Source organism: Cebus imitator, unplaced genomic scaffold (assembly GCF_001604975.1).
Source record: "Cebus imitator isolate Cc_AM_T3 unplaced genomic scaffold, Cebus_imitator-1.0 Scaffold367, whole genome shotgun sequence".
NCBI classification, from domain to species: domain Eukaryota; kingdom Metazoa; phylum Chordata; class Mammalia; order Primates; family Cebidae; genus Cebus; species Cebus imitator.
Genome location: NW_016107682.1, coordinates 526,637 through 548,803, shown reverse-complemented (window position 1 = coordinate 548,803; position 22,167 = coordinate 526,637). Strand labels below are relative to the sequence as shown.

At 35.7% G+C, this 22,167-nt stretch overlaps 1 protein-coding gene across 3 annotated transcripts in view; it reads right to left on the bottom strand.

Moving 5' to 3' along the window:
* The window catches only part of RASSF8 (Ras association domain family member 8), a 109,205-nt gene that overhangs the window by 7,071 nt on the left and 79,967 nt on the right, over positions 1 to 22,167 (bottom strand). For all 3 annotated transcript variants that reach the window (XM_017507032.2, XM_017507034.2, XM_017507033.2), the window contains 2 exons: positions 8,588 to 8,798; positions 471 to 1,360 (listed from right to left, as the gene is read on the bottom strand). In XM_017507032.2, the coding sequence (XP_017362521.1) occupies positions 471 to 1,360; positions 8,588 to 8,690 (993 nt within the window). In that variant the 5' untranslated portion in view covers positions 8,691 to 8,798. The remainder of the gene's footprint in view (positions 1 to 470; positions 1,361 to 8,587; positions 8,799 to 22,167) is intronic.

Here is a 22,167-nt window from a genome sequence, read left to right as displayed (position 1 = left end):
AGCAAAGGAGAGTACTGTGGAGAGGGGAGAAGGGCTGGGGTCAGTTTACGTGTCAGGAAAGAAGCTGGGATTGGCTGGCAACATGGAGAAGTGATAGGTAAGCAGTCAGCTAGCCACAACTATCCTGGCCAACCAATCAGTGGACAGCTCTTTTGGCTCTGGTTTCCCTATCTCTGAAAGGAGAAAGTGAGATTTACTATCTCTTCATTAGTGTCCATTACATCCCATTATCTAATGCTACAACAGCCACAGTTAAGAAAAAGCTCATCCATGGAGAAGGATCCGTGTGGCTATTGCTCTCATTTTTATTCTGATCTTACATCTAAGCTCACTCAGATACAAGTCACAAGAATTCAACAAAACTTTTAAACAAGGCTGGGTTTCTAATTCTTTGAATATAAGGAAAAATGGACAATTACGAAAAGGAGATTCCAAGAAGATATTCTTTTAAATGGGCCAAGTGTCCTTACCTGTAAGCGTCTGGTGGCTTGTCCAAGAGATCTTTCCACAGCTTTAATGCCATTCTCCAACCTCAGACTCTGCTGGCCTTGAATGTCAATTTCCCCTTTGACCTTACCGATCTTTCCTTTAACCTCTTCCTCATTGACCTGTGCCTCCTGAACTTCCCGTTGCAATTTTTCTGCTTCCAGACCACTTTCCATAGTCTGGATCTGTGCCAAATAGTCCTTTAATTTGTTTTCACATTCTGTTATTTTCTGTCTTATTTCTTGAAGTTGATCCTTCAGCTGTTTTTCATTTTCCTGTTCAATCTGTAATTCATTTTCCCAAAATTCTTCCTCCTCAATTTCTACATCGTTTCTTTTGATCTTTTGCTCTAGACGGACAATTTCCTCTTCAAGGTTGGAATTATACTTTTGCTCCCAAAATCGTATTTCTATTTCATTAGATTCCAGCTGTTTCTCAATGGACTGAAGCTTCTCTGTCTGCAGACGGATCAGCTTCTTCAACTCATCTGCTGTTGTTTTGCAGTTATTCAGCACCTTTTGCTTAAACTCAGTTTCTTTACCTTTTCCAAAAATGTCCATTAATCCTTTGGCACCTCCTGTAAATGTTAATGATTTCCTTTTAGGCTCTCTCCTTTTGATTGATTTGTCAATTTGAGGCCTCAGTTTAGCTAACGGGGGCAGACTCTGCCTGTATAAAGTTCTTTCAGGAATTCGAGCCACACTGTCTGAAGTGGGTCGCTCACTGAGAGATGGCCCGGTTCGTCGTAGAATGAGCTGCACATCACTAGCATATTGCCCCCATTTGTTTAAGGATATGATAGGATTTTCATGAGGTGCTAAGTGTCTTTCAGTATCTCTCCATTTCTCTATAAGGGTGTACCTTCCAGTTCGACCTAGATAAAAAAGGTAAGGATAAATTCTCAAAATGGGATACTGGGACAGTGAAAAAATGGAGTAAGAACACCATTTGATGATTGTGTATTTTTTATTAGCATCAGAGGGTCAAGTTTTATAGTCTAGTCCAGGTTGCCTTTAAATCCTTCACTTGAAGATACCAAGCCCCTCAAGACATGGAACAACACAAAATCAGAAGATGTGTATTGCACATACTCTTCAAACTTGCTTAGAAATTCAACTTTATATTTTAAACCTTGCCAAATACCTGACTGCCTAGAACTTCTCATTTGGGGCAAGACTGAACAAAGTTTATTCTCCAGCTGAAACAAAGGACAACAGAATCGCCATGTGAAGTATGAGGAGCTGGCCCTGGAAGTAAGTGGAACTTCAAAACTCAGATACACTTCCACTGTACAAATCCCTCAGCTATTTTTTCTGTATCAGAACTTGGGAGGGCTGGAGGCCCCATTTCTTCTCCTACAAGGAGACATGGGGACCAGTGGAGAACCTGTGACTCAGCCACAGGAGCTGCCTAGGCCTCCTCTCCGTCTCCACTTGAGTGCTCTGCCAACCCATTGCTCACACAGCTGGCATCTTCCTGGACACACATGGCAAATAAAAAATCAGCTCAATGAAAAAAACCCTTCAAAACACATTCATATAAAAAGAGGGGCTGGAAGAGAAGACTTGTTCAGTTTTGATAATAATATGATAGTATCAAAGATTCTTCTTAAAAAAAACTCAAAGCAAAATATTATTAAAAACAAACCAGTGGGCTGGGTGCAGTGCTCATGCCTGTAATCCCAGTGTTTTGGGAGGCAAGGTGGGCAGATTTCTTGAGCCCAGGAGTTCGAGACCAGCCTGGGAAACATGGCGAAATCCTGTCTCTACAAATAAAATATGAAAAAATTAGCCAGGCATAGTAGTGCACATCTTGAGAGTGGCAACTTCCAACTGTGTAAAGCTAGACAGAGTAGACAGGACAAGGGTTCTGGAGTAGAAAGGTTTGGGTCCAAATGTGGCTCTGGTACCTACTGTGCTTACATGATCTAAACAAATTAAATTAGCCTCAGTTTCCTCATCTGTTAAGAGTAGCATTTCCTTATCTGACAAGGTTGTTCTGAGAGTCAAGTGAGAATGTAAAATATAAAATGTTTGTGAAATTGAAAAGTACTATGCAATACTAGTTATGTTTATAAAAATGCCCAGGCTAATAAGGAGGATGAAAACAAAAAACAAAAAAAAAACTTAGCACATTAGATTAGCTTCTTGAAATAAAAAATGTTTCCAGTGATGTTGGGGTTAAAAATTACTCTAATTGCCCCCAAAGAAAAACCATATCACACATCTGCAATGTTAAAACTGTCCCATGCATACAAACTGCTTCCAAGGTCACAGCATTTTGTGCTTTTGGCTCTGCTGCCTATCAACGGCTTTTAGAAATCTTACTCTTCTCTAAACCTCTGTGTCTTCCTTCAGCAATAGGAGGGGTTAGCTAAACCGGCAGAGTCCTTTCCAATTCTATCAGGCCAATGAGTATCTTTAAAAGAAAAACTGAATCATCACATTATATGAACTAAACAAAAAATTTTAAAGGCCCAAATGTATTCATGATTAAAAATAAATCTGATTTTCCAGTGCTTAATGGAGCTGCTGCCCTCTGAGAATGTCTTGGTAGAAAATTATTTAGAATTGCTTTTACTGCCAGTATTTGTTTTTTGTTAAATAATGCACATTTAGTACTATTAGGCCAAAAAAAATCCATTTAGCAATATAAAAAAAGCCTTTAAAAAAAGGTAAATGAATTAATAGATTTGATTTTATTATACAAATTGGGTTTAAAATATTTTATATAGGAATTAAATTCCATAATCACTGTTTCTAATCCTTATAGCTTGGCAGCACTCTACAGATCTTCTTTCTTTCATTAACACAGATTCTGATTCCCCCTGCAAAACTCCTTTTAGTGTATTTGACTACATGGATATATTTAGTTATACTTTGTGTGCTATTTTGATATAATCTTAAAATGAATACAAAGGAATATCTATCTATCTATCTATCTACCTATCTATCTTCTATGGAATTTGGCACTGTAGGACTGTATGACATTGTCAAATAATTTTGATCCAATTTAGTGAGGTAAAAAAATATTAATTATGGCCAGCTGTGGTGGCTCAGGCTTGTATTCCTAGCACTTTGGGAGGCCGAGATGGGCAGATCATCTGAAGTCAGAAGTTTGAGACCAGCCTGGCCAACATGGTGAAACCCCATCTCTACAAAAAACACAAAAATTAGCCAGGTATGGTGGCAGGTGCTTGTAATCCCAGCTACTCGGGAGGCTGAGATGGGAGAATCACTTGAACCCAGGAGGCAGAGCTGCAGCAAGCAGAGATCCCACCACTGCACAACCACCTGGGCAACAAACAACAAAACTCCGTCACAAAAAAAAAAATTAATTATACTTTTAAATATTGAAGCAATTGAGACTAACCCCAAGAATCATTAAATTTCTATACTGAAGAAACTGACATACAGATTTTAATGCATTATTGAAATCTTATTGAATGACTGACTGCCATAAATTAAAAGAAAACAGGATAACAGCTTACTTTCATTTAAGAAAGCAGAATATACAACTATGAAGTAATATAAAATTTTTTAAAATACACACGAAAACTCGAACATGAGTCACCCAGAAATTTATGCCCTGAATTCAATCATTTTTTAATACTCCAACAATTTTTTATAATTTTAGGAAATTTCTCCTTACAGTCATAAATCAAAATCATGATTTAAGAGTTATATCTTATTATTTAGTTGACAAATGTATACTGAATACCATATATTTGTCAGAAACAGTGCCAGGCTGTAGAGATACAGATTCTACTAAACACCTTCATCACCAATCCTCTTCCTAAGTTTTCATTTTAACTGACATTTGATGCTCTCATCAGTATCAAATCCTCCTCACGCCAAAGATGCATACTGGACATTATTCAAAAGAACATGACAAAGAAGTGGCATATATTTTCAAGTTTCTGGACATATGAGAAATGATGCCCGTAACACCTGACTTATTCTTTATCCATGTAGGATAAGCTATCCAATAGCACCGAATTTTTCCGATAGTAGATGCTTTGCTTCTTGGGCTGTAAACATTTTCATGAAAATTTTGTAAAATATATTATACAGTCCAGGATGCTTATGCAAACTCTAGTAAATACAACTAACTTTTTCCATAATGACTTAGAATTCTTACAGTAAGTGTTGATCTCTGTAACAGAACTTATACTTTATTATCTTATAGCCTGTAAAATGCTTTTGATGCTTTTATGTATATAATCTTACTTAGTTCTGTGAGTTAAGCAGTATAGATATTACATCTTCATCTTATCAGTGAAGAAATAAAGAACTTAAAGAATTTAAAGTAATTTTCTGATGACATTTATTTTTTATTACATTATTTAAGTTCTGAGTGAAACTACTAAAATGACTCTTACCCTATAGTATTTCTCAGAATGACAGTGATACAATAAAAAATTACCTCTGAATATACCTGTCAGCCAGTTGTGCATTCAACCCATAGTTACATCATCCACAGTATATTTTCCCAGTGTGTTGATAAGGATATCATGTCAAATTACTGTCTACTTAGAATTATATAAGCTCGCTCCTACTAACCATAATAAAAACAGTAACAGAGTACCTATGATTTACTGGGCATTGTGCTGGTTACTTTAAAAAAATACAAACCAAAATAATAGAAAACACTTATCACTACAAACCAGAAGATTCTGAAAACTGTTCGCTGATGCAGCACAATCTAACCCATCTTGACTGATGCATTGCAATGAATTAACATGTATTCACGTTCATTAAAATAATATTTTACAGATGTGGAAAATACAGAAGCTCATTAAAACAAAAAATAATTAGACTATTGTTATAAATATTAAAATTGTAAATTAATATGTGGAAAATTAATTCACAATACAATAAATGAAATATGAGACAATGAGTCTCAAAACTACAAAGACCATATGAAGAGTATAATTTTTTAAAAGCTCATCTATGGGTACACAAAAAACATTGTTTATTGCTAGGAAGTAGAATCATGAGTGATTATCTTACCTTCTGTTTTCTAAATTTCAAGATAATCTACAATAAATAATACCACTTTGTAAACATAGAAAATCTATTCTTAAATTTCTAAAATTGATATTTTAAATGTGAAACTAAGAGTTGAGTGTGATGATATAAAATATATATTCCTTCCCTTGTCTTCTCAATGACACCAGGTATCAAAGTATTATGGATCAGAAATCCCTTCCCTCAATTTCCTTGATTTCTTTCTTTTCCTTTTTTCCTCTCTCATGTTTTGTTAGCTAGACTTTTATTTCTGTGTTAAGCTCTAAGCTACCTGAGGGCAGAAATACATCCTTGTCATATTTTTGGTTTGATATATTATAAAAGCAAATGCATTTTCTCCACTATTTGAGATAGATGATCTGTCAAAAGCTTTCTATTTCACTTAGATTTGAGAAGCAGTTTAGACCCTGAAAAAAAATGCATTTCTGAGCTATTTTACAGGGGAAACAAAGTAGAACATTTAAATTTGGAATGTTTCAGAAAGTTCAGAAGGTACAATGACAAACTCCCAGTGCACTCTTGCAGGGTAGTTTAACCACTTCATGCCAAGAAGAGGTTTCAACTAAAGTTTCACTTTTAGTTATTCTGTCATAATTTGAGCAAGTATCCTATATCCCTCAGCTAAATCTAATCTGTAAAGGTGGTCAAAGATTAGTGTAGAAAAGATTTCTTCCTACAGTATTAGATACATTCAACATCTTTCATCAAACTATCTTGTTTTTAGCTCTTTTCCAATTCAATTTGATTGATTAGTAGCACAAAGAAAACATTAGCTGTCATATATATATTTACAGGTTGACAACTTGTGTGCATGTTTTCATAGTAAGTCATTTTGATAGTTTCTACAGTTTCCTAAAAATAATTTTGACTACCCAGAAATACCCAGCAACTCCTAATCAAGAATACAGTGTGTGTGTGTGTGTGTAGTGCCCCCATGAGGCAAAGAGATGCACTTAAACCTAAGAAACCAGGCTACAACTTGCTTCACTATACATTCTTGACAGCCACCTGTGGTTCCATTCATCAGTCCATGCTCTACTAATAATCTAGATAGCCATTTACTGTGTTAGGCCTTGAAAGTTCTGGGGTTACTTTTCAAAGCGGCATTTTTCTCTAATTAATAAACTCTCACCACAGAAACCAGGATCCACAGCTCTTGGCTACTTGCCAGCGGAGTCATCTTTAGATGAATTCTGAATTCAAAGTATTTACGATACAGAAAGAGTTGTTTAGCCAAGTTTGGAGGAATATCATAAAACATTTATATTTGTTGACTTTTCAAAACAGCTCTTGAATTGAGTTATTGTGAAAGTAAAAATGAAAGGACAGATTTAGTTAAAATGTCTTTTTGGCTGGTTCATAAATAAATATACTCTGTAGTCCAAGTGGGCAAACACACACGTGGAACCTCTGGGCATTTTCCCTTGAAATTCTGTGTAAAAAGTGTGATTATGGACAGATGCAGCTTATAGCATTACTCAACTACTTTGACTTTTGTAAAAACTACTTTTTTTTTTTTTTTTTTTTTTTTTTTAAGGCACTGTCTATGGCTTAATTCTCAGAAAGCCTTTGACAAACAAGGATAGCTAAGTTTGACAATTAATAAACCTGTTCTTCACTAAGAAAAAAAAAGCTGTATATTTTAATTCAAATAAATTATGTGAGACTCTTAGGAGGGACAATTACTAAATAAGCTAGTAAAAAATATGAAAAGATTAAATGCCTTAAATTTCTCCTCTTCAATAATTAAACTTAAGTCTATGTGTATATTATTCCCAAATGCAAAAAAGTTTCATTGGATGTGAAAGCCCAGAATTTTCAGCATTGCTACAATATATTAGTGTGCTATAGTGTTTAAGGAAAAATCAAAAGATGTCAATATTAAAAGAAAGTCTTGCATAGGGCACTGTCAACCTCTAACAGTGCATCTGCCACATCACAGGTGGCACAATCATCTCTACCAAATGCGAAAGTGCCTTGGCAACAGTATGACTCATTTCAATGCTGGGCTAATTGACATGTTTCCAATATAAGCTGGCAAGACATAAAATCAACTTTTGATAAGGAGCTCAAAGACAAAGACACCCTGAGCACCTAGCATGGTGCTGGCCAAACAGCTTCCTCTTAATACATGTTTGTTAAATGAAAGATTTAAGACACAAACATAAACTTTGAACCACATTACTGCTTTTACTGATTGAGGTGTTTACGCCCTCATCATTTAAGGCAACTAAACATACATAAACTATGATGAAGATAAGCTCAAAATAAATAAGAAGAAAAGGTACAACACGGTAGGAGAATAAGATGAAGCCAAGAGCTGTGCTTCATCTTCACTGTATAATAAGATTTTATTTATTTATTTAGACTGAGTTTCGCTCTGTCACCCAAGCTGGAGTGCAGTGGCATGATCTTGGCTCACTGCAATCTCCGTCTCCTGGGTTCAAGCAATTCTCTTTCCTCAGCCTCCATAGTAGCTGGGATTGCAGGTGTGCACCACCATGCCCAGCTAATTTTTGTAGTTTTATTAAAGATGGGATTGCCAGGCTGGTCTCAAACTCCTGACCTCAAGTGATCTACCCGCCTCGGCCTCCCAAAGTGCTGGGATTATAGGTGTGAGGCACCATGCCCAGCCAATAATAAGATTTTGAAAGTATACGTTATCCTTCGAGTGAAGAATGATGTTACTTCATTTGTTGTATTTTCCAAAAGTATAGAGAAATAAACAATTGGTGGGATTTTTCCTAATGAGGGATTCTGGGAACTAAGAATCTAGATTTTGGCTCAAGAAAACATCATTAGTTTCGGAAGTCATTGTGTAGGCTGAACAACAGGAGAGGAGAAGGCGGTGCAGATGCTAACTCAGAGTTAGTAAAATCTGGGGGTGTCAGAGAACAAGCATCATCACAGATTTACCTAAACACAGACAAACTATAATAAGTACAAGTGTGCCTGTGATACTTATTATGGAATCAAATGAACAAAATCCATTAGAAACCTGTATTTAAAACAAACACATACAACGAAAGGAAGCATAATGTACTTTCCTCAGATACCCAGAGTTCACCTACCTATTGCCTGAGCTAAGGCTATGACAACCTCCTGGCAAGTTGTGACTTCAGTGACTCCACAAACAATCCTCTGAACTCCATCCACCCATACTTTAAGTTCCATGGTGCACCAACCAGTCACCTAAGGGCCCTGAGAGTGGTCATCAGGGTGTTAGGTCATGTCTCTAGCTGCAGGAACACGGAGTGGACAAGGCTGAGTCTGTGTAGTTAGCTAAAAAAAAAAGGACAAAAAAATCACTTTTAATAAAATGAATCAACATTTCTTCTAGTATTACACGAAACAAATTTTAATATATCATAATCTTACTACAGTACACAGGCCTACTTACTTTACAGAAATGAATTAAGCAACACAAATGCAACTATAGTCACCTATCATGACACTCTTTCATGTTACCACTATTTATATACTAATTTTAATTATGATCTCATGCTCCATTAGGTTAAAAATTCTTATTTACTTACCAAGCCCTATTCAATATATGAACTGTTTTTCTGTCCTGTTTTTTATTTTGAATTATTTCATTAGGATAATATCTGGAGTTAAAATAAAGAAAATGTTTGTCATTGTAGAAATTATCAATAAAATTGAACCAATGTGCAATGCTTTGCCAATATTGAGTATTAACAATTTTTAAGAACAATTGTCAAGGTATTTTACTCAGTTCACATTCCTGATAAAACAAAAACAAAAACAAAAACAAAAACAAAGCTGCTACTTGCCTGCCTAATAAAGTTTTTCCTTTATTAGTTCACTCTCTCTTCTCATTCTCTCACAGGAATGCAAACTAAGTTAGTTAGATGTCTTGACAACTGTTTTTAATGTGTCCCTTGCCTCCCTCTCCCCACAGGATGGAGAGTGTCTGCCCTGTTGAAATGCCAACACCAGGCACAGCATGAGAACAGGTGGGCAAAAAAATCTTAGTTGAATGAAATAATTCATTTGATGACCAAAAATTTCCTGATGTATAAACTTCTGATCCTTTTCTCATTTAACGGGTTTGCTAGTTTTCTTAAATTATGAGAGTTATTCAAAAAAGGTAACTTTTGTTCTACTTGCTGTGTTTACCCAGTGTTTGATTTTGTATTTGGCTGCATTATATGCCAAGCAGAAATTTTTATTTTATTATATAGTCAAATCAAATATTCTTTATTTCTTATATTGATAAGAATGTTATTAGCCTGCTAAAAATGATCACAATTCTTTTCCCTGTGGGCTTTAAAAAAACCTCAACTCTTCCTATGTAAATTCTCCAAACAATATATGATTTTTTTGTTTGTCCATTGTTTTGTGGTTTTCCCACGTACGTATTTGTTGTTTTAACAAACGGATGTCAAAATTCATGAGATGTAATAAACATTGATTTAGTTAAGAGAACATTTGGATATGTTTTTAGGTTTACAGCGGCACTGGTATTTCAGAATTAATAGCTTATTTAAAAGCTTATTTTTAAAACACTAATAAACTTTTCTTGTAAAATAGTAGTTACTACAAACAGTGGCTTAGTCCCTTGCACATTCTCTTAAAAGACCTAAGACAGTTCTAGGCCAGCTGGTCACCTAGGTAGATGAGTCAGGTGACCTCTCACGCAAGAGGAAGGAGAATAAACCTAATTACTTTCTCCAGAGAAGGTACACACATCCTTTTTGTCATCCTAAAAACAAGAAAAGCCTGGCTGAACATTAATCTCATAGCATGTTGCTTTAGTGCTCTGTCTACGAAGCAGTATAGGTTTCATTACCCTTTGTATGAAGAAAGAAGGGGTCACCTTGGCAATGACAAGCTGATTCCATAACTGTGCTCCTCAGTTATGAGGGCCTGTCAGATATTAAAGTTCCTGGGAATAAAAGTCTTCTAAAGTTAAAGAAATGTAAGAAAGCCAGTAAATAAAGTTTAAAAAGTTCCTTTACAGCTGGACTTCTCTGAGACTTTAATAGGCTGGTGTGGACTCTAAATTTCAGAGGAGAATTTTATATGCTGCCCAATCTAGAGCACATTTAAGGAAAGAAGACAGAAAAGTTCTGGCTTGTTTCCTCTTCTGCAAGGCACCCTATTTACTGAAAATAGAACATGTTTTGTTCTTTCTTGGGATAAAATTAAGATATCATAAATGGCCAAACATTAATATACTGCATTATTACATTTTTAAAGCTGGATTAAAGTCTATTTAAAGTATCTCATTAGTCATTAAAAGATCTTAAACTTGGAAAATCAAGCAAGAAAGCGTACAGATCTCATTAAAGCCCCCTGTCACCAAGAAACCCGTCATTTAAAAGAATCCTATGGAACATTATTTTTTTTTTTCAATTGTGGAAGAATACTTAAGATCTATCCTTTTAGCACATTTTTAATGACATGATACAGTATTATTAACTACAGGCACCATGTTGGACAGCAGATCTCTAGAACTTACTCATTCTGTGTAACTGAAACTTTACAGTCCTTCAACAACCAACTGCCTGTTTTGCCTGTCTGCAGCCCCCGACAACTTCCATTTGAATCTCTGTTTCTATAAATCTGACTACATTAGATATCTCGCAGAAGTTCTGTATTCCTTTTTAGACTTTAGCATACTGCCACATATTTTCCTATCTGAATTATCACTGGTTCACTTTGAACTTTTAATCATGAAATGAATACAAACAAACATACAACACATGTACATCTGTTAAAATATTACAGGACACAGGAATCTTATGAGAAAACACTGAACATAAATACAATTTCTTAGAAATATAAACGTGCAGAATATTTATCTTGTCAATCAGGCTTCCCACCATGTATGGCTCATCACACAAAGAAGACGGGTATTTGCATTTTTGTTTTAATACCACTAATAATACCTTTCAAACTGAAACTTTAAGGAGGGTAAGAAATGCCTTAATGGATCAGATCAATGGACCATCATGCCCCCAATTTTACGTCTACGAGAACATGGCTTCCATCAGGTTTTGGCCTGTACTGACAATCATCCCTTGCTTTGCTAAAAATCATGACATTCAGCATCATTCTGATACCAAAACCTGGCAGAGATTCAATATAAAAAGAAAACTTCAGGTCAATATCCCTGATGTTCATCCATGTAAAAATCCTCAATAAAATACTGGCAAACCAAATCCAGCAGCACTTCAAAAATGTATCCACCACAATCAAGTTAGCTTTACCCCAGGATGCAAGGTTGGTTCAACACAGGCAAATCAATAATGTGATTCATCACATAAACAGAACTGAAGACAAAAACCATGACTATCTCAATAAACACAGAAAAGGCCTTCGATAAAATTCAACATCCTTCATGTTAAAAACTCTCAATAAACTAGGTACTGAAGGAACATACCTCAAAATAGCAACAGCCATCTATGACAAACCCACAGCCAATATCATAGTGAATGGACAAAAGATGGAGGCATTCCCGTTAAAAATGAGTGTAAGACAAGGATACTCTCTCTCACCACTTCCATTTTATTCTCTGTCTCTATAAATCTGACTATGTTAGATATTTCATAGAAGTTCTATATTCCTTTTTAGGCTTTGGCATACTGCCACATATTTTCCTATCTGAATTATCATTGTTTCACTTTGAACTTTTAATCATATGTTGAATCATTAATTCAACATAGTATTGGAAGTTCAGGCCAGGGCAATCAGGCAAGAGAAAGAAGTAAAGGATATTCAAATAGGAAGAGAGGAAGTCAAATTGTCTTTGTTTGCAGATGACATGGTCCAATATCTTGGGGATCAAAACCCCATCATCTCAGCCCAAAAGCTTCCTAAGCTGATAAGCAACTTCAGCTAAGTCTCAGAATACAAAATTTATGTGCAAAAATTAACAGCATTCCTATATACCAACAACAGGCAAGCAGAGAGCCAAATCATGAACGAATTCCCATTCACAATTGTTACAAAGAGAATAAAATACCCAGGAATACAGCTAACAAGAGAAGTGAAGGAAAGAGGAATGACAAGCCATTGTTAAAGAAAATCAAAGAGGACACAAACAAATGGAAAAACGTTCCATGTTCATGAATAGGAAGAATCAATAGCATGAAAATGGCCATACTGCCCAAAGTAATTTATAGATTTAGTGCTATTCCCATTAAACTACCATTGACATTCTTCACAAAACTAGAATAAACTATTTAAAAATTCATAAAGAACCAAAAAACAGCCCAAATAGCCAAGAAAATCCTAAGCAAAAAAGAACAAAGTTGGAGGTACCATGCTACCCAACTTCAAACTATACTACAAGGCTACAGTAACCAAAACAGTATGGTACTGATACAAATACAGACACATAGACCAATTAGAACAGAATAGAGAACTCAGAAATGAGACCACACACCTACAACCAATTGATCTTCAACAAACGTGACAAAAACAAGCAATGGGGAAAGGATTCCCTATTTAATAAATGGTGCTGGGTGAACTGGCTAGCCATATGCAGAAAACTGAAACTGGACCCCTTCCTTACACCTTATACAAAAATTAAATCAAGATGGATTAAAGACTTAAATGTAAACCCCAAAACTATAAAAGCCCTAGAAGAAAATCTAGGCAATATCATTGAGGACATGGACACGGGCAAAGACTTCATGACAAAAATGTTAAAAATCAGTTGCAATGAAAGCAAAAAATGACAAATGGGATCCAACGAGACTAAAGAGCCTCTGCACAGCAAAAGAAACTATCATCAGAGTCAAAAGACAACCTAAGGAATGGGAGAAAATTTTGCAATCTATCCATCTGACAAAGGTCTAATATCCAGAGTCTATGAGGAGTTTAAACAAATTTACAAGAACAAAAAACATTAAAAGTGAATAAAGTACATGAAGAAACACTTCTCAAAAGACATACATGCAGTCAACAAACATATGAAAAAAAAGCTCAACATCACTGATCATTATAGAAATGTAAATCCAAACCACAATGAGATATTAAAAAGTCTAGAAACAACAGATGCTGGCAAGGTTGTGGAGAAAAAGAAACACTTTTACACTGTTGGTGAGAGTGTAAATTAGCTCAACTATTGTGGAAGGCAGTGTGGCAATTCCTCAAAGATCTAGATGTGGAAATACCATTTGACCCAGCAATCCCATTACTGGGTATACACCCAAAGGAATATAAATCATTCTATTATAAAGACACACACACATGTATGCTCATTGCAGCACTATTCACAATAGCAAAGACATGGAATCAACCCAAATGTCCATCAATGATAGACTGGATAAAGAAAATGTGGTACATGTATACCATGGAATACTATGCAGCCATAAAAAAGAAAACAAGATCATGTCCTTTGCAAAGACATGGATGGAGCTAGAAGCCATTATCCTGAGCAAACTAATACAGAAACAGAAAACCAAATAACTCATGCTCTCACTTATAAGTGGGAGCTGAACACAGGGGTAGGGGGCAACACACACTAGGGCTTGTTGTGGGGTGGGGAGAAAGAGTAACAGGAAGAATAGCTAGTGGTTGCTGAGCTTAATACCTAGGTGATGGGTTCATCTGTGTAGCAAACCACCATGGCACACATTTACCTAGGTAACAAACCTGCACATCCTGCACATATAACCCAGAACTTAAAGTTTGAAAAAAAAAAAAAAGAAAAGTAAAAAAGCAAGTTTAAACGACGAAAAAAAATCACAGCATTATTCACGAAGTCATCTGAAGACAGCCTATCTCTCCATCTTCCCAGCAGAAGCCCCCAGGGGTTGTAACCCTGATCTTTCCTTTGTATCAACTCCAACAGTTCAATGTCCAGCCCCAGAACCAGACTAGAGGGGAAAATGAAAGTCCTACACTGTAGGTGCACGTGATGGATAGTTCATCATTTAGATTAAAGATCTGGGAAGCAAACGACATTCCAACTGGAATTTGGAATAAATTTTTCCATGGAAACAGTGATACAGATAGAAGAAAGGCTCTACTGCAAAGGTTTTAATATAGTTATCGCTTTCATTATGAAGTTTCCATCTGCAAGTCACTATTATTTTAATTAATTTTTACAATGAAGCACGAAGCTTATTCACTAACATGCTACTAGGGCACAAGTATTCTTTAGCTAAGAACTATTTATTGTCATAATGTCCTCCTGGAATTGAGCATCTGCATTTGTAGAAATATTAACTCAAGATCAATGCTTTCTTAAAGGATTTAGAGCCAATCTTTATTGTTTGCAGATTCTAGATTTGTGAATCTGCCTACTTGCTAAAAATTTGTTTGTAATCCCAAAAATCAGTATTTGTGGTACTTTCAGAGTTATTTGTAGATATGCACAGAGTGTGAAAAAGTTTTGAGCTGCCTGACACACATGCTCCCAGCGGAGACTGAACAAGGTGACACTGCTTTTGTGTTTCAGCTCTCAGACTGTCAACATGCGTCTTTTCTCAGTCTACGTGGTGCCATATTTTCGGCAAGTTTTGTTGGTGGGATTTCACCATTTAAAATGGCCCCCAAGCATAGGTGCTGAAGTGCTGTTCAGGGTTTCTGAGGCAAGAAGGCTGTGATGTGACTCATGGGGAAAAATATGTAAGCTTTGTTTAGGCACAAGTTATAGTGCTGTTGGGGTGGGTTCAATGTTATTGAATCAATAAGCACTCAGTTGAGTTTCTTATTCAAAGCCCATCTCCAGATAGTTTATTGACAATTATATTTTTCTCAACCATATACAATGTTAAAGCTCTTTGACTTTGAAATAGAGACTTCTTTCATACCTAGAAGTATTAATCAACAATGCATAAAACAGCATTGGAAATCTTTTGGGAGTACAGTATTTTGCAGAATAACTAAAGAATAGCACTGATTTCTGAATTAATAATTTGGGTAAGTTTTGGCCTGTCAATATTTACATTTACTGTACACTAAATATAAATATAAATGTTCATATTTAATATATATTAAATAAGTTATCTTTAAACAGAAAAAAACACATAAAGCAAGGATATATATTAGTGAGTTACCAAAGATGTTGTGACCAGAAGCTTCCCCAAAACTAATAGGAATATTCTTTATTAAATTGAGTAAGTCCATGCTCTTTCTTCTACTTTTCATTACTCTCAAGTGGCAGCATTCAAACATGCCCAACGATTTAACACTCAAATATTACACACTTAAGTATTCAGCAACTATGGCAATAAATGGCACAAGTACTTATATGCTAAGCACCATGTACCATGTTTCATTTCTTCCTCACAACATAATTCATCAAGTTAGATATGATTAGCCTCATTTCAATATGAGAAAAGTGAGTATCAGAGAGCTTAAATAACTTTTCCAGTGTCAAAAATCTAGTAATTTAGGAACACATATTTGAAATTTAGCTGAATACAGAAACTAAAGAATAAATAAGGCTAGGATTCTCCAAAAGGATTCACCATACCCAAATAAATGTTTTTTTTAAAATGTCACGAGCCACCCTAAGAAATCTTACCTTAAATTACCTGGAAATTGACTTTTGTTAGTAAACAATGATCAGATAACGTATACAAACTTGCCATTTCAAAAGAAAGAAAAGAGGTGCTAAATCATGCTAAGAAATGGCAAATAATTAATTAATTCAAAGAATCTATGAAAAACACAGGCCAGGAAAATGAGCATCTGATACTCTGGTTCCTTTTTCAGCATCAATGAATTATTCCTTCAGTTTTGGAAAATCACATCCAGCTTTCTACAGAATCCTAAATAAAATATCTCTGAACATACACATTAATTTTAACTCCTGTCTTAAATACAAAGCAAAATTTCTTAGAGATTTCCTGCATTTTTGTTACATTCACACTATTAAAATATACTTTCTGGAATAAGCCATTTTGTTTGAGGCAAAGTTGATTAGTAGAAACAAGATGCACCAAGGTTCAAATCCCAAGTCTACTACTTCCTGTGTGATTTAAGTCAAGATGCATATTTTTCCAAGTGGCATTTGTAAGAAATTGAATGAAATAATATCTTTTCAAACTGTACCTTACCTAGCACAGAGCTTGGCACACAGTTTGAGTTCAAGAGTTAGGTCTGGGTATGAAAGTGAAAGTTCTAACTTAAAAAGTGTAAACTTAATTTTTATGGAAGAACAAATCAATAGCAAAGCAAATTGTCAGAAACACTTATATTAGTAGGAACATCTGAAAATAAAGACATTTTAGGTTTTTAATCCATGTACCTAAGAGCAGCAGCACATTCAAAAATTTTAAGTGAACATTAGAAATGCTAATTCATATTTTAAAATTTCAGTCACATCTAGTAAAAAACATGCTATGAATCAAGTTAAAATTCTTGGTATGAGAATACTGATCCTTTATTAAGAATTAGGTCTTTTCCTTAGGATAAACTTTTTAAATGAATATAACTAGTAACTTTAGTTTTTCATTTAGCATCAAATTTAACCTGAGTGCTACAAGGGCGCTCGGTTGAGCTTCTTACTCAAAGTCCATCTCCAGATAGCTTATTGACAATTATATTTTTCTTAACTATATACAATGTTAAAGCTCTATTACTTTGAAATAGAGACTTCTCTCATACCCAGCAGGGTTAATCAATAGTGCATAAAACAGCATTGGAAATCTTTTGGGAGTACAATATTCTGCAGAATAAGTAAAGGATGGCATTTACTTCTAAATTAACAATTTGAGTAAATTTTGGCCTGTCAAAGTTCACAGTAGGAATACAAGACTTTTATGTAATAATTGTAATTCAAGAAAAAGCAAAATCTTTATGTAAAATTACCTGTTTTAGAAAACCAAGAGATATGTTTTCAATAATCAAGGCTCATCTCAAAAATTACCCCAGATTCAGAATAATCTCGACACCACTAACAAGTCATTTCTTCCAAGTTATGTTTTGTAAAATCATTCTAATGCCCCATGGAAACATAAGAACATGCTTATTAGACTGAATTCTTCTTTGATGTCTATCTGACAGAAGAGCACTTACAAGGCAAGTATTTAGCTTGGGATTTTAAGCCTAGAACATCATACCTTAAAAAAGGTAAGGGAGGAAGAAGGCACAGAGAGGCTGGAGAGCCATGAGTGGCATGAGAAAATGACCACTTGGGAGGTATAAAAAATGGAAATAATGAAAAGGAATGGAAAGCAACATACAGAAATGTATAACTGGCCCCGTAGCCCTCATTACAAGCCAATTCCTGATGGGCCCAATCTCTCCAGTAGCAGCAGCCCTGAGTTAACTCTAGCTGGAATGCCACCATTCCACACAAATGCCATTATTATCAGCATATGCATCTTTCTTCTCTTTTCTTCCCTCCTCTCTACCACTCCAGCCTTGCTATATTCTTCTTCCCAGGTCATAACCCTACCAACAACATTAAAAAATACATTTGCTTCTACCTGGTGAAGGCTCTAAAGAAGCTGTTACTTCTCATGCCTAGAGATGCCAGGGACGGGCACATGACAGCACTTTCTCCAGGCATGGAAAAGGTTACTCATTTTAGAGTTCACAATAACCAAATGGATCAGCACAGTGCACAGTGAGTGCTTTTAAGTTTATGCTGCCTCAGCATCCATTTTAAAATATAAGTAAACCTGGCTCAGTTGCCCTTGATACCGTTTCCAATACGACAGCCTACCCAAATGGTTCCAGCCAGTAGCCAGAGATAAAAACTTGGGAAGCATCTCCCCACCTCATGGATCGGGCTTCCCACTTTCCAGCAGCTTCCTTGCTTCCTTCAAATGGACCGTGCAGGCACCTGCCTGTAACTCACATTTTATTGCCCAAAATAGAATGCTACTTACCAGCTCCTTTTCTCTCTCTACCTGCTTGCCACCTGACCTTCCTACATGTGGCCTCCAGGCATGCTGTGTACCCTCCAGGGTCTGTAAGTATTACAAACTCTTAAAGCTTTCACAGTATGGCTGTGTCTTTGAAGCCATGCCTACAATCTGACCCCTGATGGCAGGGTAGCCCTGAAGGGACCCAGGCAGGTGGATCCCCTGCCGGTACTCTTTTGTCCAGGCCTCTCTGCTGCTGGAGATGGTAGTTACCAGCTAAGGCAACGTAGTTTCATTCAAAACAATACATCTCACCTTTCACAGCTGGCAGACCACTGGCCATCAACTAGTATATTGAACACAGAAGGCTGAAGCCTGAGCAGGTTATACACGGGATCAAGGTCCAATGCACAGGTGACAGCAGAGCCGATCTTTGTATAAAACTGATTTAGATTATTCAGAAAACTGAAATTAAATGATTAAGTTTTACACATATTTAAATAAATGAAGTGCCCAGTACAGAAGATGTTGAGGGAGCTGCCCCTCTCAAGAATTCTAGTTAAAACAGACCATAAAATCAGTTATTAATGACATAAGAACATTAGCAAAAAAACCTATGTGTAGTCTGTTCTTGCTAATTTTCTTAAATGTTTATGGAAGGTGGAATAATATGGTACCTTACAATTTGACTTTACTGGCACAAAATCTCATAAATAAGAAACATAAAAGTAATATACCATTGGGCTCCATTTCTTGCTGCAGTATTATTAAAAAAGGAACATAAAAAGCCATCTGTTTTGCAATTATACTTTCTGTTAGGGTCCTAGACTACTTTGCAACCCTCCAGAGATAGTTTCACACATGTGTGTGGTGCCAAGTTCTATGATGGTTTAACTCCTGTTAAAGGTTTCAGAACCGGGATTAGAGACTACACTCTCAAAGTCTTAACGTGAAAATACCTGAAATCTGGCATCAGTGAAATCATGCTTTCTACTACATTTGCTATTTCATGGCTTTCTTTCACGAATCATGAGAAAACTGGCAGTGAGTATAACAATACACTCCTACAGAAAAACAGAATTAGTGAAAACAGTGATATTTTATAAGGTAGATTTAAGTATAAATACATCTGTGATATTTCTCCTTAAGTAGGCATACTTTGGTACCTTCATTGAAAACCAACTAGCCAAATGGTAACACCTTGCTTTTACTGAGTGTAGCAACAAGAATTCTTACTATGTGAAAGATGCAATGGTAACGTTTTAAATACATACTTTTTTTTTTTTTTTTTTTTTAAGAGATGGGGTCTCCTTATGTTGCCCAGCTGGTCTTAAACTTCTGGCCTCAAGTGATCTTCCTACCTCAACCTCCCAAAGTGTTAGGATTATAACCATAAGCCACCATGCCCAGCCACTCTTTTATTTAATCCTTTAAATATTTTTTAAAAATCTTTTTGGCTGTCACCATAGGAGAACAGATATTTAATCCTTTCAATACTTATCTGTTGCTCTATGTGACATAAATTATTAAACAAATGAGGAAATGGAGACATAATCAGTAACTTACTCAGGGTTACCCACACAGTAAGTGGCAGATGCAAATCTGACAACACTCATAACCACATACAGTTACTTCTATCTATGAAATAAAGTTATTAGCAAAGTTCGCAAGGGCATTTGTAATCACTAACTCTGGCTTAGGGGAGAAAGTAATCAAGTAAATGTGACCATGGGAGTTATAATTTCTAACACTAGTAAACCAAATGATACAAATTTAGTCAAATTATTGCCATGGAAATGAGGAGAAGCAAAGAGCTGGTGTTCAATAACCAAATCAGACTTAGGAACATACAACCCCTGAGGTTCCTGGTGAAAACTGCTCCTTCCAGCCTCTCTCAGCTCAGTAAAGCAGGAATAGAGGTCTGGTCTGAATCCAGATGTCATCTGGTCGCCCAAATTTATGTCCTTCCCATTAAAAGCTGTCTGCCAAAAATAGAATCACTTTTCTTCTGCACAACTGAATAGGTATGGGCCACCTGATTAGGGACTTTTTTCTATTTAAGAGATGGTAAATTAGGTTCATTATCTGCTAGTCACCATTCAGGTATAATGACTCTAATTCCTAAATTTAACATTTAAAAATCAAATTGCTTGAATTATTTACATATTTAATATTTAACATTTTGCAATGAAATCCACCATTTTACTTAATGGGGGATAAAAAGACATTTATTTTTTTACCTGTAAAGCCAAGATGACCATGGACTTCTCATTTATGGTATTGTAAATATTAAGCACATAAATTCTGACAAACAAGTACATTTCTATAATTACAATAAAGTAAATGTGAAAACTTTTCAACAAAACATTATCCATTGTTAGGACTACAGTGGTGGCTTTGAAGAGCCAAACCTCACATATCAAAGCATATTCCTCTCCAGGTATATGTTTCTAAAGCTAAGTTGGTATAGAAATACTTCAAAGACAAAATTTAAAAATTTTGTGATGTAATGGTAATAAAACAGATATATAGGGTTAAGGAAAATCTGAGCCCCTGACTCATGAGTCAGAATGGCTGCTAGACTATAAAACTTCTACTGGACTTCAATGGTAAAATTTAATGAGCACAGTGGGCAAAGCAGAAAAATTTTATGTTTCTTAAAATTTCTTTACTATACTTGTTCAGTTGATAAAGTACTAAATGCTTTAAGAGAATAGAAGCCAAAAAGAGTATCTGGCAAAACTAACCATGCATGATCCCGATGAGTCTTTGCTAAATTAAGGCTATTTCAGTTCATAGACAACAACAACAAAAAAGTGTCCATTCAAACAATTTGAAAAGGCAGTTTTTCCTTAATCTCTAAGGTTCAAGAATAATTCTGATTGTTCTATTTGTTTTCTGAAGAAAATCTAAGCCAATTAAATAATTAAGTCCCCACATGATATGCATAAATGGGTGCATCCTTTGGTGATCTTTCAAAGTAACAGGTATCTTTCACTGTGGCAAAATTTCAAGACAGGCTAATTATTCAATGTAATAAAACAAATAATGCTATTGTTCCAAACAGCCATACTTTATTCTTCTTATTCTCTATAGTCGTCATTCTGTTGAAAGAGATACTGTGTGCTGCTCCACAATTAGTTGGGAAAGATTTGGGCTTCAAACAATCTAGGAGGTGCTGTGCTGTTTAACAAGCATTTCATACTACTGGAGAAGACAGATACTAAATTTAAGATGTGCATCGTGAAATTCCAGAGCAAAAGACCTGATATTTATTGTAAATATCAGTGATAGTGATACTGATTAAAGTGGTACTCTATTTTACAATATTCTACTTATGGAATCGAGTTTAGGCCTGGTCCTTGCCCTTTATTGAAAGTATGTCATCAGGTGTAGATGAATGTGACACAGTCATCAGCAGTCAGAATGAATGAACTATATGCCTAACCTAGAGCACATGAATAATATAAATAGCTCAACTGCAGGGTACAGCTACTGAATCAACTGTATACAATTCTAACATACTTTCCAAAATAAATTGCGAGCTTAAGGCGGGAAAAAGCCCTGGTTTTTACTATGGTTAAATATATTTGCATTTCATTAGTATATCTGACTTCCACTAAGTGTTTATGTTCAAGTCCTACATTTTCAGAGTAAAAACCAAAACTCAAGCACTGCTATAGCAGTCACCCTGGCAGAGATTTCTTGCAGAAGTATCAACCCATGGAATGAAATGGGTTAAGCAAACTGGCAAAGATCACTGCAGCACTCACAAAAACTTCCAGCCTGCCTCAGTGAGCTGCAAAGTGGGAGGAAGTAGCAGCACGGCAATAGTGACTATTAAGATAGAAGAG